The sequence below is a fragment of the Talpa occidentalis genome, unplaced genomic scaffold, assembly GCF_014898055.3.
Source record: "Talpa occidentalis isolate TD23 unplaced genomic scaffold, MPIMG_talOcc4v2.1 talOcc4.6, whole genome shotgun sequence".
In the NCBI taxonomy this organism is placed as follows: Eukaryota; Metazoa; Chordata; class Mammalia; order Eulipotyphla; family Talpidae; genus Talpa; species Talpa occidentalis.
The window spans coordinates 105,931,072-105,946,224 of record NW_023604972.1 but is presented as its reverse complement, the minus strand read 5'-3'; the positions used below and the strand labels follow the sequence as shown (position 1 = coordinate 105,946,224).

Below are 15,153 nucleotides of genomic sequence, written 5' to 3'. Positions count from 1 at the left end.
TTCCACTTGGTCATGGTGCTTTTATATACTACTGAATTTGATTTGCTAGTGTAGTAAGTCCTCACTTAATGTCTTTGATAGGTCTTGGAAACTGTAACCTTAAGTGTAACAACATATAAAAATGGCCCTTAAATAATGTTAAGTTCAACAATGGCCAGCATTTCTTTTTCCTAATACATGTCATAATGAAACAATGTTGAATGAAACATTACTTGAGGATCTGTTGTATTTTGTTAAGCATCTTTACTTCTATATTCATAAAAGACATCAGTCTGCATATAATATTTATTTTATAATATATTTATTAATAAATATATATTTATATATCCATACCTAAATATTTATATATTAATATTATAATATTAATATTAATATTGATATATTAATATATTATAAAATCTATATATTCACACTATACAAAAAATCAACTTATTTTAGTCATCTTTGGAAGTTTCTAGAACATTGTTATGTACTACTCAGAGTCCTGCTTAGGTATGAAAGATTGTCTCCACCGAAGACAGTTGCTTTGCTCAAGATCAGTCTCCATTCTGGCCACAACTAATGACCATCCAACATGGTATGGGTATAAAGGCTATAAAGCCCTGATTCCTTCACAAGTGGAAACAATTCTGTTGCATCAAACTAGTTCGAAAACTAGTAATGTCAGCTGAGGCCTCCACTGAGACAACTCAACAAGTCTCTGCACAGTCCTACTTCTTTCCTTCCATATGATCACAAGAGTACTTCCTAATAAACCTTTTTCATGTTACTCTTCAATATTGTCTGTTCTCTAAGTTTAGATACTCATAAAGATTACTTTAAGTAATATGCTGAACTCATTCTATGTGCATATCCAGGTTATGTGACTTTAATCATCAAGGGTTAATCTAGGAGAAAGGCAGAGTAAAAGCAGTCTTCTGGGGTCAGACATGCTTAACACAAAACGATCTATGTGACAAGCAATGATAATAAACTACTATATTAATAACCACACATTTAGCTAAGCAGTAGTCATTGAAACATGAATAGTACTAAAAGAGTCAGGGGATGCTGATAGCAGTATTCTTTTGACTGATGGCTTGGGAAAGTTCAAAAACTGTTCCAGTCTGGGATTAAACACCACTATTACCACCATCACTACCCACTATCCTCTCCCCACCCGGCCCACACACATTTCTCACGAATAAAGGTGAGTGGACAAAATCATATCAACTAACATATTTAAATCAGCAGTAGCAAGACTATCAGATCCCCGGGGAGCAAAAATAACGTAAACTTTCTTCATTTCTCACCATTCAGTCCTGCAAACTTTAGTAACACAGGGAAAGCACCACCGGAAAGCTAAAACGCTTTTATGGAAATGCGGACTATTATTGTTCCCTCACAACTGATTCAAACCAGGGTATGGACTGAAAGTTCATTAATAGTGGTAAAGTAATTTCGTGGATAGAGGCCCGATATAATTTTTTTTTTTTTTGGCAAGGACACTATCAGTGCATTTTATTTACTGAATTGTATTGTTTCACATGCGCTGCACGCATATGTATGTGACGTGAGTATGCAGGGCCTCAAAATAAAATGCATTTCTTACTTTGTTTCGGGGTAAAACACGTTTAAAGGGCTGTGGGCGGTGTCGCAAGTCTGGAGCGGGATTCCCGCTCCCAGCCTCTGCGTACTTACGAAGGAGTCGCTCGCGACTAGCACCACGTTAGGAGCATCGGGCCAAACCCAAGCTGCTCCCCGCCTGTGCCCACCTGCCCCCAGGGCTGGTACTGCCAGCGCCCAGGCTGCGGCAACTGACATCCACTGCAGCAGCATCTTGGGGAGCTTTTGGGCGCTGAGCCCGCCTCCTCCACGAACTCCCCGCAGGTAAGAGAAGGGCGGAGACTGCGTTTGCATTCCGGGTAGCTGGTCACCTGCAAACTACTACTCCCATCAGTCTTGGAGTGGGCACATGCGCAAAGGGGCAAGTCTCGACTTCTGCTCTGGTTAAGACCTTTTAATCAAACACCGAGAGACCTAAAATCCTGCAACTTCTGTCACATGAGCAGTACTTGGGAAATGCACATGCGCCGTGACTCCAGGCTGGGCATTGGTTTGAAAAGCATCTGGCCCTGGTGGATTCGGGTCGCGGTCGCTTTTGCAGAAATTGGAGCTGGTACGTCGTTGACATGGTAACAGAAAAAGGAAGGATCAGGGACTGGGGCAGTCTGTTTTGCGCTGAGCAAGTGTGACTGAGTCTTAGGCGAGACCGGGAACGGGGTGCTGATGAGGTGGCGGAGCGTGTCACTTAAGTTGAGTGGGGCGGGTCTTTGTGGGGCCTCTGGCTGGACTGCCCCAGCTGCTGTATGGGGGTGGGGGCGCGAATATGTTACCCAAGTAAATTCCGAACCTGCCTCATCTTATTGCCCCTTTTTTCCTGTGCAATAAGGATGTATTGTGCTCCGGTGGAGTGAGAAGCAAGGCCTGGGAAGTAAAGTTTCAGATAATGGGCGGACAAAAGCGTAGGTGTACTTAAGGGTGATAAAAGGGAAACGGAATGGGCTCAGAGGAAGAAAGGTTGGGCAGTGTGACGTGTTCAGTTGACGTAAGTTCAGAATACCATTGCTGTGCTACAGAAAAATCACTGGTGCCTCTTGCCGGTTGAACGCCTTTGGAGAAGTCTGGAAGAAGCAGATTTCTATCCCAGAGCCACTTTCCTCATTTCATTACTGTAGTTTCTGGTATATATTTTGCTCACAAAATCAGTTGTTTTAATATATGACAGGAAAAGGAGACGTTGCAGTACTTTTTTGTAGTAAAAAATAGTCAATACTAGTATCTGCTTTTTGCATAAAACAAATGTAATAGGGAACAGTTCCTATTTAATATTCACATGGCACTTATTACATGCAGAGCATTGTATCAAGCATTTATGGAGCACTTGCCATGTACTTTTATTGGAATATTTTCTGTAATCCTCACCTTCATCATTTTGTAGGTAGGAAAACTGAGGATTGGAAAGGTTCATTGACTGACCTAAGGTTACATGGGGAGTGAGTCTGAACTCAAACTTGAATAGTCTGTTCCCTAACTTTTTACAATACTTTCTCTCCTTAATTATAGAATTTTGTGATTTTTCTACTGAGCTTAGTCTATTTAGTGAAGCAGAATTTTTAATAGGCAGCCTGCTGAAGATCAGTGGGAACATACAAATATATAACAATAGTCCTGTCCAAAAGGAACTCTATAGGGAAACAAGACTATCATACATGAAATAATAGTACACAAACATGGAAGATAATAGAGGTGGGTTTATGAACACATGTTTCAAAAATTTCTTTGGAACCAATTTGAAATGTAGAACATATCTGACATAGATACAGTGTTGACTGACATTTAGATTCATAAAAAATATATTTAACTTTATCTGTGGCATAGTTCTGATTCTGTGAACTGTATTTGCTCACTATGGCATTGTTTCCACAGGACCTGGGTTCTGAGTTCCTGGTCAGGATGACAGAAACACATCTATTTTCCTTTCTCTTCCATTGACAACATTATTGGGAGCAGGTGCTTTGGTGGTTTGAAGTAAGATGCATATTTTAGGGCCCCAGTGACAGCACTGGAAGAATCCAAGAGGTTTCTATCCTACTTTCATCTTACATTCAATTTGTCTTTCATCATTCCTGCTAAGTGAATTGTTAAGTCTGTGCCTTTCCATCTCCAGTGATGGGAAACACATTTCTTTTGAGCAGGCGTTCCACATTTGTTCAGTTTCAGTTATGAAAATTTTTTATTTTTGGCTCAAGTCAGTCTCCCTCTGTTTTTAACCATTCACTAGTCCATTTCTTTTCACTTTTATATGATTAATCTAACCCTTTCAGCAACTTTCCCAACCCTTTGTCCACCAATCTCCCCTCCCCCTGCAGCTTCAGTTTCCCCCTACTTCCTTAAGTTAGTTATTACATAATTTCAGGTTTCTTAATAATTTAGGACATACAGCATTTTTGCTTATTAGTAAATTAACCTATCACAAGAGATACTTTTCAGTGTGTATGTGCACTTTTAAGTGTGAACATGTTATGTATGTTTTGCAATGAGGGTAGTGGTTCTGTACATGTATAAGCCATCCGTTAAAGATTTGTGTTTTATGGTTGCTTGCTTTAGTGAGATACATAACTGTGTTTCAGAAAAGTCGTCAACTGAAAATCTTGGGCTAGATTTTTATTGTTCATAGTTCTTTTAATGTTCAAAATATCAGCAGCAATATATCCTTCCTTTGGGAAACTAACTGTAGTTAGTGACTAAGTGAAACACTCAGTCTTGTCTTCACATACAGTGATTCTGTTAGTATTTGTTGAATATCCACAATGTACCAGACATTAGGAAATAAAAGAGAGTAGTAGAAATAGTTTTCACTTCTAAGGACTTCCCAGTATAGTTTTGAGAAACAAAAAAACAGCTGTAGGGCCTCCCCTGGTGATGCAGCAGTTGAGCGCTGGACTGCGAAGCTGCCCGCAGCCTCTGCTGTGCTGGTTCGATCCCCGGTCACCTGCGAGGGTCCCACATGACATGCAGACCTTTCCTGCTGCCTGCTGCTCCCCTCAGCAGTGTATTTCATTAGTCTGCCTGTTCTGTTCCCCACTCTGGCTCTGGTGAATTCTTTCACCCCGTGCTTCTGACTGTACCTGGTGCTTGTATAAATAAATAAATTAATTAAAAAAAATATTGTCCAGTTTAAAAAAAACAGCTGTAATTGTAATAATAGTACGAAAGGTATCAAAAAGTATAGTTAATCACCAAGGAAACAAAACAAATCTCAGACTATCTCAAACTATACTTTGGAGAATCCTAGTGTGCTTCTGAATGTTTATTGTTCATAAAAGAAATGTTCAAAGTAACTTAAGTTTCAGAATTGCTGGGTTACAATGTCTTTGGTTCATTACTAGAGGACATCTGAGAGCCTTTAAAATGTTAATATACATTGTGTCTTTAAAAGAATGATACATGTTACGTGCAATATTCACAAAATTAATAGGCCACATATTAACACTTGTAAGTCAGGTGTTAATTTGAAAATGTTGGTTTAGGTGATAATATTGTAGGATTGGACTAGTATGTTTATCTGAAAAGGTTATATGCTTGACACTTGAATTTAAACTTGAATTATACATAGCATTTGAGTAGACAGAAGTAAGAGTGGATAGACTGAAAGGGAAAAGTAAATATATAGACAGGAAAAACTCTGAGAGATGGTGAGAAAATGTGAGCTAATATTGACATGGAGTTTCTTCCTTTCTCACTTTTGCTAATTGAGAATTACTGCCTTTGGGGTATATAGTACTTATTAATTCACCTACTGATATTTGTTACTTTTATGTAATTGTCTTTTTTGGTATAATTGTTATTTCTAACTTTTTAAAGTTGTTACCATTTATGCTTGTTGGTAGGAAAATTTCCACTGATTGAAAATGTGCAAAATGAGTACTCCTATTTAAAAAATTAGTTGAGGGCCTCCCTGGTGGCGCAGGGGATTAAGTCACAGCACTATGAAGCTATCCGCAGCCACTGCAATATGAGTTCAATCCCCAGCCAGGAAGCTACCCACATGGTGCAGCAGACCTCTCCTGACTTGCCCACTGCACCCCTCAGCAGTGTACTTCATCAGTCTGCCTGTTCTGTTCCCCACTCTGTCTCTGGTGAATCCTCTCACCCTCCACTCTTCTGGCCTGTACCCCTGTTCTTGTATGCATACATAAATAAATCTTTAAAAAAATAAAAAATTAGTTGATATTGGGAAGAAAAATGGGAGGGAGAGGTGTAAGGGATAAGTGTATGTGGCTGTATTAAAGACACTTCTAAGAAAGCTAGATTTTTTTAAGTGTTAGAAATGCTTGAAATAGAATTGTCCCAAATAGAGGCGTTTACATAGAATCTTTTGGGGTAGTAGGCTTTATTATTCTATCTGAAAGGAAGTGGGTGTGATGCTCAGTTACCTGCTCAGTAAAGCTTACTTTAGGAAGTAAGTGAATAACCTCTCTCTTGTCTACCCCATCACCCAGAGAGGAAGTAGTTTTCAGGGCTAGAATGGAACAGATTATTTAAAAAAATTAGTTAACTGCTAGAAATTGATTATACACACACACACACACACACATACACACATACACACAGAGAGAAAGAGAGAGAGAGGAAGGGGGGAGAGAGAGAGATTTCTTCTGCTACCTAAAAGTAGAACAGTACTATTTGATTTTATTTAGTAAGTTATTTTGGGGGGCCTGGGAATGCTTAAAATTTCACTTTAAATTAATGGTAATAATGGTCTTAGATCCCAAAATAACCTACTAAATCATACCAAATGGAAGTGTTCTGTTTTTAGATAATAGGGGGAAGGTATGTGATAAATAGATCTATCATATATGTGTGTAAATATTCGATGTAGGAAGAGAAACTCAGTGCTAGCATATTATGCTAGACATCAAAATAAATGGTAAAAGAATAGGAAGAGTAGACAACCGCACTGCAGTAAGAATAATTGTAATTACATGTGGAGACATATAGGGATATTACAGGATATTGAACATTAGATTTTGTTTCTAAAGAAAGAATGGAGCTTGTCCCTAGTGGTCTCTAAAAATAACCTGCTTAGAAGCATTTAACAGCTTTGTGTTTGTTGCTGTACTTAAGCCCAGACTTGTCCTTCAGGGTCTTTTGTGATTTGGTACTTTACTATTTAGTATAATTTTCTTCTATTCTCCAGCTAGTTCTTTGTTCCCTTCAGCTTATGTGTCTCATTGTTTTGCATACGTACCAAATGCATTTCTATCATTCTGACTTTGCTAATGCACCTGCCTCCAGTAATTTTCTTTCTTCCCTTCTTTCTTAAATCCTTGTTTTCTCTATTTAGTTCTCTGAATTCTTATTGCACTTGTACTCATTTTCCTTAGGTAGCATTTGATGCTCTAATGGCCCATATCTTATGATTTTTCTAGATTTAGATAGTGTAGAGTAGGGTCCACTTTTCTATTTCTTCTATATCATATGCATTATATAGCTTGGGAGCTGCACATAGTGTTAGTGCTGGTTGACTCTGTGTTGTCCAGATAAGCTTCCACTTATATGTTGGTGATAAAAAAGATGCTAACCATTATCCTGGAAAAGTTGTGTTCTTTTCCCTTTTGCTTGCTCTTCCCTTGAAACGTTTTATTTTTTGACTTACACATCTCTTGTTCCCCCCCACCCCCTGCCTTGGTTGTCTTCTTTTTATCAATTTCTGTTGGTCCAAATCAGTTGCATCATTACTGATGTTGTCTTCTTTTTATTCTCCAGTTTTATATACCAAGAGCAACTTTGACAAGAGAAAATTTAATGTGAAATCCACATTGATATTTGTTGCCCACTCCAATCAAGGTTTGTAGACTACAAGGGAAATTCTTCCTTTTTATAAACTTAAAAGTTTATAAAAGATAATTTCAGGTAAGAGAGAAGTTTCCAAAATGAAAGCATATGAAATATGTTGCTTAAATTATATAATTATTTTAACTAGACAAAGCGTCACTTTTATGCTTGTTTAGGGATTCTGGTTGTGGCTGTCAAGAAATTGATTTTGTGGGCCTCCCTGGTGGCGCAGCGGTTGAGCGCTGGGTTGCGAAGCTGCCTGTGGCCTCTGCGGCACCGGTTCAATCCCCGGCTGCTCCCCGGCCACCGGAGGAGGGTCCCATCTGGCGCGCAGACCTCTCTTGCCGCCCGCTGCTCCCCTCAGCAGAGTACTTCGGTCCTTCTGCCTGCTCTGCCTCCCGCTCTGGCTCTGGTGAATTCTCTCACCCTCCCGCGCTTCTGACTGTACCCAGTGCATGTATAAACAAAACCAACAAACAAACAAACAAATAAATAAAACATGCCTTTATAAAAAAAAAAAAAAAGTTGATTTTGTGATAACTTAATTTTTTTATTATTTCAGCTCTAACATTCTTTAAGTAAAAAGACTTGCTTCTTAAGCTTCTTGGATCTTTACTTGTACATTAGCCTCTTCTTTGGACTGTTACTGTACTCTAACAGTGGATCTCTTCTTGGTTTGTTTTGCTGTCTTAAGCTTCTGCTCTTTTTTTAAAATTTAATAATTTATTTATATATATTTTACATCATTGTTCTTTTTTTTTTTTTTTTTTGCAATGTTTGCTTTCTTTTCTCAGGTGTAGTCCCCATAGAATTCCCACCACCAATTCACCCGTGCACCATCACCATAGTCTCTTGTGTTCTTTTAACTATTTAATACTTTCGCAGCTTTGTTTTGCCATATTGATGAGATGAGAGAGTTCATGGAATTGAACAAAAATGTTTCTTTTTCTTTCCAATATCCAGTTGTGATTAAATTTGATTTGTGTATGAGAAAATTAGAATAAGTGGTGAAATCTTAAGAATTTAGTTTATTCAAAATTAAGTTGATATATCATAAGATTAAATAAAAAAAGTCCTACCAAATAAAATATCTTTTTATGCCTGAAATTAGTGTACATTCATCTTGTATATTGAGCACTTCATATAATGTAAACATTGCATTTATTTCTCTTCAAAGAATACAATATTACAAAGAACACTATTACCTTTTTTTAAAAGGCTTATTTTACTTATTTATGCATGCATGCATACAAGAACTAGGGTGTAGCACAGGGATGCAGCGGCAGGTGAGAAGATTCACCAGAGACAGAGTGGGGAAGCGGATCTACTTATATACACTGCTGAGGGGAGCAGTGGGTGAGAAAGGAGAGGTTTGCTGTGCCATGTGGGTTAGCTCCCTGGCCTGGGATCGAATTCATGCCTGCCCCAGTGTCTGTCTATAGCTTGATAGTACTTATAGTCAACCCCTGCACCACCTGGGAGGCCTAGAACACTATAATCTTACAGTAATCCTTGTTGTGAAGAAAATTAATATATATTTTTAAATATTTATTTATTTATTTATACATAGAGGAACTGGAGTGTAGACCAGAGGTGTGGGGGTTGGGGGTGAGAGGTGAGAGGATTCACCAGAGACAGAATGGGGAGCAGAACTGGCAGATTTACTGAAATACGCTGCTAAGAGGAGCAGTGGGTGAGACAGGAGTGTCTGCTGTGCCATGTGGGTTAGCTTCCAGGTCGGGGATCAAACTAGACCTTAATGGTGATATTGCTGAGACTTAACTGCTAGGCCACCCGGGGAAGCCCCAAAATTAATATCTTGATTTACAAGTTATAGAAACTAGTGTTAAAGCAGAATGCTTTCTTAAATGCTTTTATCTTTAACTAAAATTTTATGTGTTAATATTTTTACTCTGTGATTTGGGCTATTTAATCTTAATGTAGAATTGGTTGAAATTTACATATATATTGGGTCCTGGTCCATATGATCACCTGTGTTTTAGTTTATTATATGGAGTGTGAGTAATTCAAACACAACTCCATTTTAGCAAATGTGTATTGATATCTAGTTTGTCAGTTACTAGATTACAGATGTCATAAAAACAAAAGTAAAACAACAATCTTCACAACAAAACATGGACAAAAATCCCTGCCTATGTGAAACGTACATTCTGGGGTGCTTGAAGAATGCATAATAAGTAAACTATATAGTGAGAAATGTTTTGAATGAAATTAAAGCAAGGGGCTGAGAAAATCTTGGGGGTTTGCGGTGGTTTTACTGAGGAAGTGACATTTGAGTAAAAATCTGGAAGTAGAGAGGATAAGCAGTATTAGAGGGAAGAGTGTTCCAGGTGAAAAGGGTCACATGTGCCTTTTTCATATGATTAAGTTTGCTGGAACTATTGCAGTTAGGTGGGTATTATTGTAGATCTATTGAAGCTTTTTTATTTTGACAGAATGTCTAGCAAGGAAGTGAAGACTGCTCTCAAAAGTGCTAGAGATGCAATAAGAAACAAAGAATATAAAGAAGCCTTGAAACATTGTAAGGTAATTGATATTTTTCCTCCCTTCTACAATAAAATTACCCCTTAGAGGCATTTTGAGTTTGTATTATATGAATCATTTACTGTGTAAAAATAACAAAAGTGGTGAGATGATTTAGTAGAGTGATTATAGTGTAAACTAGAAAAGTAAACTACTTTTTCCAGATTTAATTTTGTCTTTATCAAAGTCAAGTTCTCAAAACCTGCATATCTCTGAGCAATCTTTGGGAGAGTTGCATTATGGAACACTACTGTGTCATTTAGTTTTCATTCTTTTATGTATGTTGACATCCAAATTCCATTTGGTTTGGGATAGAACCAAGATTCTGAAGCTCCTTTATATGCTGATGGAAGTGTGTCAGTGCAGAAATTAAATGTGCGGGACAGATGTAAGATAGTGGTAGAATTGAAATCTTGGAAAGTGAGAGAATTGGACCCACAGCTTGAGAGAAGGGCTTTTGATGCTTCTTCTGTCTTAGCAGGGGAGAAGGTAGGTGCAGGTCCATATGCTCTGAATTTGTAGATTTGGGGTTGGGAAGAAAAGGATGTTCCTGATTACTTCTGTTTTCTTGGTGAATGACCTAAGGACTGAGAGTAGAAGAGGTGTTGATAGTAGGCTTGAGATAAAAGAAGGTACAGAACAGTTGTTATTGACAGTGGGAAAACAAACCTACTTGTGTTGACAGAATTCCAGTTGGAAGGATTTCCAGGCTCTAGTGAATGTCCATTTGAAGTTTCATGTTGTTAAAGTGAAATCATTGAATTTGGATGTATAGTTTCTCCCTTCATGTTCAGTCTAGAGATGGGCATGAGGGAGTTCAACTACGGATAATGAGAAAGATGAGGGGAAAAAGGCCAGAGGACTTGAGGTGGTTTGCCTGAGAGTGATAGTAGTGATGACTTAGACATGGAGTCTAAGCTGGGAAAGAGAAAGGATGAGAATTGAAAAGTGAGGAGACAGTGGAAAGAGGGGATGGAGTCCACAAATTGGACCTATTGTTACAGGGCAGGGAGAGGGGCAGCCCAAACCCCGCAAACCTGCCTATTCTATAGAGGGTTCTGCCATCCGCCGCATTTTGAGACTTTAAGGGGAAGGAACTTTAATACAATTAGGAAACAATACAGGAAAGGCAAAGAATCTAGTTTCTAAATCAAGCACCCAAAGTTACCCGTCCCCTCGTGTTTAAAAGTCCATTCAAATGGGATTGGCCCAGAACAAGGCCCCAAAGCCTGCCGCAAGTCTAAAGTATCTTGCAGTGGGGACCCACAGAAAAGCCCCTCTCCCTGCCCTGTAACACTATCAGAAGTTAGAGTATTGTTACCATGAAATCATTACAGTAATTGAACTGGAAAGGCAGGAGAGGGGCATGTTGGTAATCCAGATTTGAGTGTCTACGTAGTGCTAAAGGCAAGTGTTTGAGTCGTGAACACGAATGTTAGAATGATGACAGAATTGAGGTAAGAAGAAGGATACAAACTTTTCGCTGAAAGAAGGGGGAGTATCTAGGAAGTTGGTAGATCGTGGTAAGAAGAGGATTTTTTTGGAGCATGACTAGATGGCTTGAGCTCAAAAGTACTGGGGTTTTAAAGGTAGCCTCAGAAGAGGTATTGCAGGTAACAATGTGAGCAAGAAGAATCCCGTCTTCATTGCTTGGTCTTGTGATAGGCGGGATGTAAGAGAAAAGAAAGCAGCTGTTGCATATAATATCTACATGGGAATAGCCAAGTTTCAGATGAGGCAAAACTTGGTTTAATTAAAAGGAAAGTTTGAAAATATAAAGCGAGTTTGGTCTATTGGTAGATCTGGAGGGCACAACACAGAGTTTAGGAACGGGAGGAGGGAGGAAATTTGTTAAGAGTGAGTCTTAAACAATGCCCTTGTGAGGTTTAGGTTTCTAGGGGTGACAGGGCCTTGCAGGATTGGAGGCCATGATAAAACAAATGCTGATATGGGGGCGGGCAGCCTGGTTCAAGTTGGAAGAAGTATAAGGGCAAGGGAGGGGGAGGGACCGTTTCCTTCAGCACTCAGCTTCTCTAACTAATTCACATATAAATCTGTTTTTATATGCAGAGGCATCACTGCAGTCTTCTTTCTGATTATGAATTCAGCTAAGTAGTTCATTAGATGTACCGAAGAGACCCTAGCAAAAAGCAAAAATGAGTGTCTAGTCAGTGGCAAAATGTGATTACTTATGTGTAGTAACCTAGAATGTTGATTAAGATGGAAATTTGAAAAAAAAGTTGTCTTAGTATATTTGCTTTGTCTCTTCTGATCATTCCCTTGTCTACCTGTGTGCCTTGATGATTTGGTACCAGCAGCCCTTTATGAAACCGCCTCTGATTTGTGCAAATGGAGCTTGGAGTTAGGTACTTTTTCCTTCTGTACTTTCAGGGCTTCCTTCCTGCTTTCACTACATTATTTTAATTATTTCCTTAGGAATCTTTTTCATAATCTGAAAACCTGTTCATCAGGCAGCTAGTAGCTAGTAGCTACTTGATTGCTGTTTGACTATGGTGTTTATCATTTTTTCAGCAGTTAGGTGCCAATTAATAAGGCCCTAGTGTTTAGAACTTAACTTTGATAGTTACTTCATTATTGTTGGTTTTTTTGGACATGGCATTTTTGGATAGAATGGAATTTGTGCTATAGGTTGGTGACACATTATTAGATGTGTTATATAGATGCACATAAACTGAATAGTCTCTGGTTTGACTACTAGTGAAAATGTTCTTATTGTCTCTGGAATATGTTCAACCTTAACAGCCAACTTATTGGTTTGTTTTCTCTCTCTGGTTCGTCTTTGCTTTCTGTTTCAAACAATTTTGCCTTAGCAACCAGCTGTCATTTCTGAAAGCTATAGCTCTACATATAATTTTTATTCTAGATAGCAAGGGGTGTTCAAATATTCATTGTCTCTATTCATTTTGAAAATATTCGATGCAGTCATATTGGGGCCTATTTTTCTAGCTTAGAATTTCAATGTGAATTCTGTCTAATATCAGGAAATGTTATCACAGTGAAGAAATACAGATTTGGATAAGGTGAAATGGTAGGGAAATAATTTTGTGAGTGGATTGGCAGCAGTGTGTTTGGGTGGTAAAAACAGTCTTACTGTTCTTTTTTATACCCAGTATTCTCAAGGGGGTAGAGGAGGCATTTGCTAGATACATGATGATTATTTGGCCAGCATTTAAAAATTTTTCAATTTATTTTAAAAGACTTCTTAAAATCATGGATCCAATCCATTTCCCTCTCTTCCCAAGGAAACTGAAGACCAGAAAGGTTAAATAACATTCTTAAGGTTGCCCTGTTAGTGGTAGATCCAGATTTCCTGACTCTCAAGTAGAATTTTTGTTGTTGTTTGTGAATAGCTTCTAAACTTTAGTGACCTGTTCTTTTAATTTTTTAATCAGACAGTGTTAAAACAAGAGAAAAATAACTATAATGCCTGGGTTTTTATTGGTGTTGCTGCAGCTGAGCTAGAACAACCTGATCAGGCCCAGGGTGCCTATAAGAAAGCTGTTGAACTAGAACCAAACCAATTACTTGCTTGGCAGGTATGTAGAATTGTTTTTCTCTTTATTATAGGGAAGAGTTTTTTAATGATTTTCAAAATACAGTTATCTTTAAAATAAGCATTTAAACTTCTATTTAACCCACATAGGAAAGAAAATTGTAACCCAAAAGTTTGTTAAAATAAAATGGTGCTGGTTACCACTTAATATCTTAACATCTAGTCATGGGTTTCATCCAAATGTCAAGACTGGAATTGAGATGTGATTGTATGACTCTCCAACCTAATTATATGTGCATATGAAAAACTTATCAAGAATATTCTTTATGTTTATCTGAGGAAAATAAATGTGTATTAGTGTTTTCTAAAAACAACGTAAAATTTTGCAATTCTCTGTCTTTGAGTATAAGTTGCTTTTTTTAATTTGTGGTCTAAATATTTTTGACTTGGCTTTTCCAACTTTTTCATATTTAACGAAATCTTAAAAACTGTGGTTAATTGGAGGTAATAGACTGAAAGAATATGAACCTCTTTGTCTCAGGTGTATATATGATGGTATCTGGTAATATACTTAGATGCCTGCATTTATTATGTACTGATTGGTTTAGGATAGCTGATCTTTAGTAGAAGCAAAAATCCCATTCCACGTAGTACTACTTGGATTTTTTGTTTTATTGTATTTTATGAATATATTTTGTGGGTCATGTGATACCTTAGCGGTTAAGATTATATAGTAATCATTAAAAATATTTTTAAGTTATTTGTTATCTAATTTTTTGGGCAATATCTGTGTTCCCCTTTCAGCTGTGATCACCTTTTTTTTTATTGTGAAACACTTAAAATATATTTTTTATTGTGAAACACTTAAACACCTAGCTTTAATAAAAATTCATTTATGGCCAGTATTTTTTTGTCTATGATTTTGCCTACTTCCTCCTATCCCAAAATATTTAGAGGCAAATCCCAGACTTATTACTTCATTTTGTATTGTAGTGATCTTTATTATAATAATCTTTATAGATTGTTACTTCTTTAGCAAAATAAACATAAGAACTTAAGATGTTTTTGGAAGATTAAATCTCTGTTACATCTTTTTTTAGGGGTTAGCAAGCTTATATGAGAAATGTAATCACATAAACGCTAAGGATGACTTACCTGGTGTTTACCAAAAACTCCTGGATCTTTATGAAAGGTAATCAATGTGTGGGGAAAGTCCAATTTCTTTAAAAACTTGAATTGGAATAAATGGAATTAAAATTATATAGAAATATTACAAATATTTACTGGAAATTGGAAGTATTTTTCTTTCAAACTTTTGTGACAGACTCTTGATTATGATTGAAATAGAATGAGAACATCAATAGTAAGAAGATTTATTAATTTGGGAACTTTGATATTATTTCCAGTCAATATAATGGAATATAATATTTCTTAAAATGTTACTTTTTAATGAGATGCTTATTTTATAAAGTTTTACTGTGGTATACAAGAGATATATTCTAATTTAAGATAGCACCTGAAAATATCATTGTGATATTTTTAGTTTCTTAAGTTCTTGATTGTTTTTATTAATCAGATTCCAAATCTTTTTTTTCCTTTCTAAGTGTTGACAAACAGAAGTGGTGTGATGTTTGTAAGAAACTTGTGGATCTGTATTACCAGGAAAAGAAACACATAGAGGTTGGTTGATGATTTGCTCACATAGTTGACTTCTT

The 15,153-nt window shown here is 37.2% G+C and overlaps 2 protein-coding genes across 8 annotated transcripts in view; one reads left to right on the top strand and one right to left on the bottom strand.

Moving 5' to 3' along the window:
- ARSK (arylsulfatase family member K) overlaps positions 1 to 1,928 on the bottom strand; it is a 30,396-nt gene extending 28,468 nt beyond the window's left edge. The window contains exon 1 of the mRNA XM_037530507.2: positions 1,681 to 1,928. Coding sequence (XP_037386404.1) covers positions 1,681 to 1,899 — 219 coding nt within the window. The 5' untranslated portion in view covers positions 1,900 to 1,928. The remainder of the gene's footprint in view (positions 1 to 1,680) is intronic.
- A 118-nt stretch (positions 1,929 to 2,046) lies between these two features.
- The window catches only part of SKIC3 (SKI3 subunit of superkiller complex), an 82,046-nt gene continuing 68,939 nt past the window's right edge, over positions 2,047 to 15,153 (top strand). For 2 of the 7 annotated variants that reach the window (XR_008549385.1, XM_054688454.1), the window contains exons 1-6: positions 2,047 to 2,158; positions 7,312 to 7,458; positions 9,837 to 9,927; positions 13,338 to 13,481; positions 14,539 to 14,630; positions 15,043 to 15,118. Coding sequence is in view for 6 of the 7 variants with exons in the window: in XM_054688454.1 (XP_054544429.1) it covers positions 9,838 to 9,927; positions 13,338 to 13,481; positions 14,539 to 14,630; positions 15,043 to 15,118 (402 nt within the window). In the remaining variant the exon portion in view is untranslated. The other 5 variants (XM_054688456.1, XM_054688457.1, XM_054688455.1 and 2 more) reach the window with 5 other exon arrangements.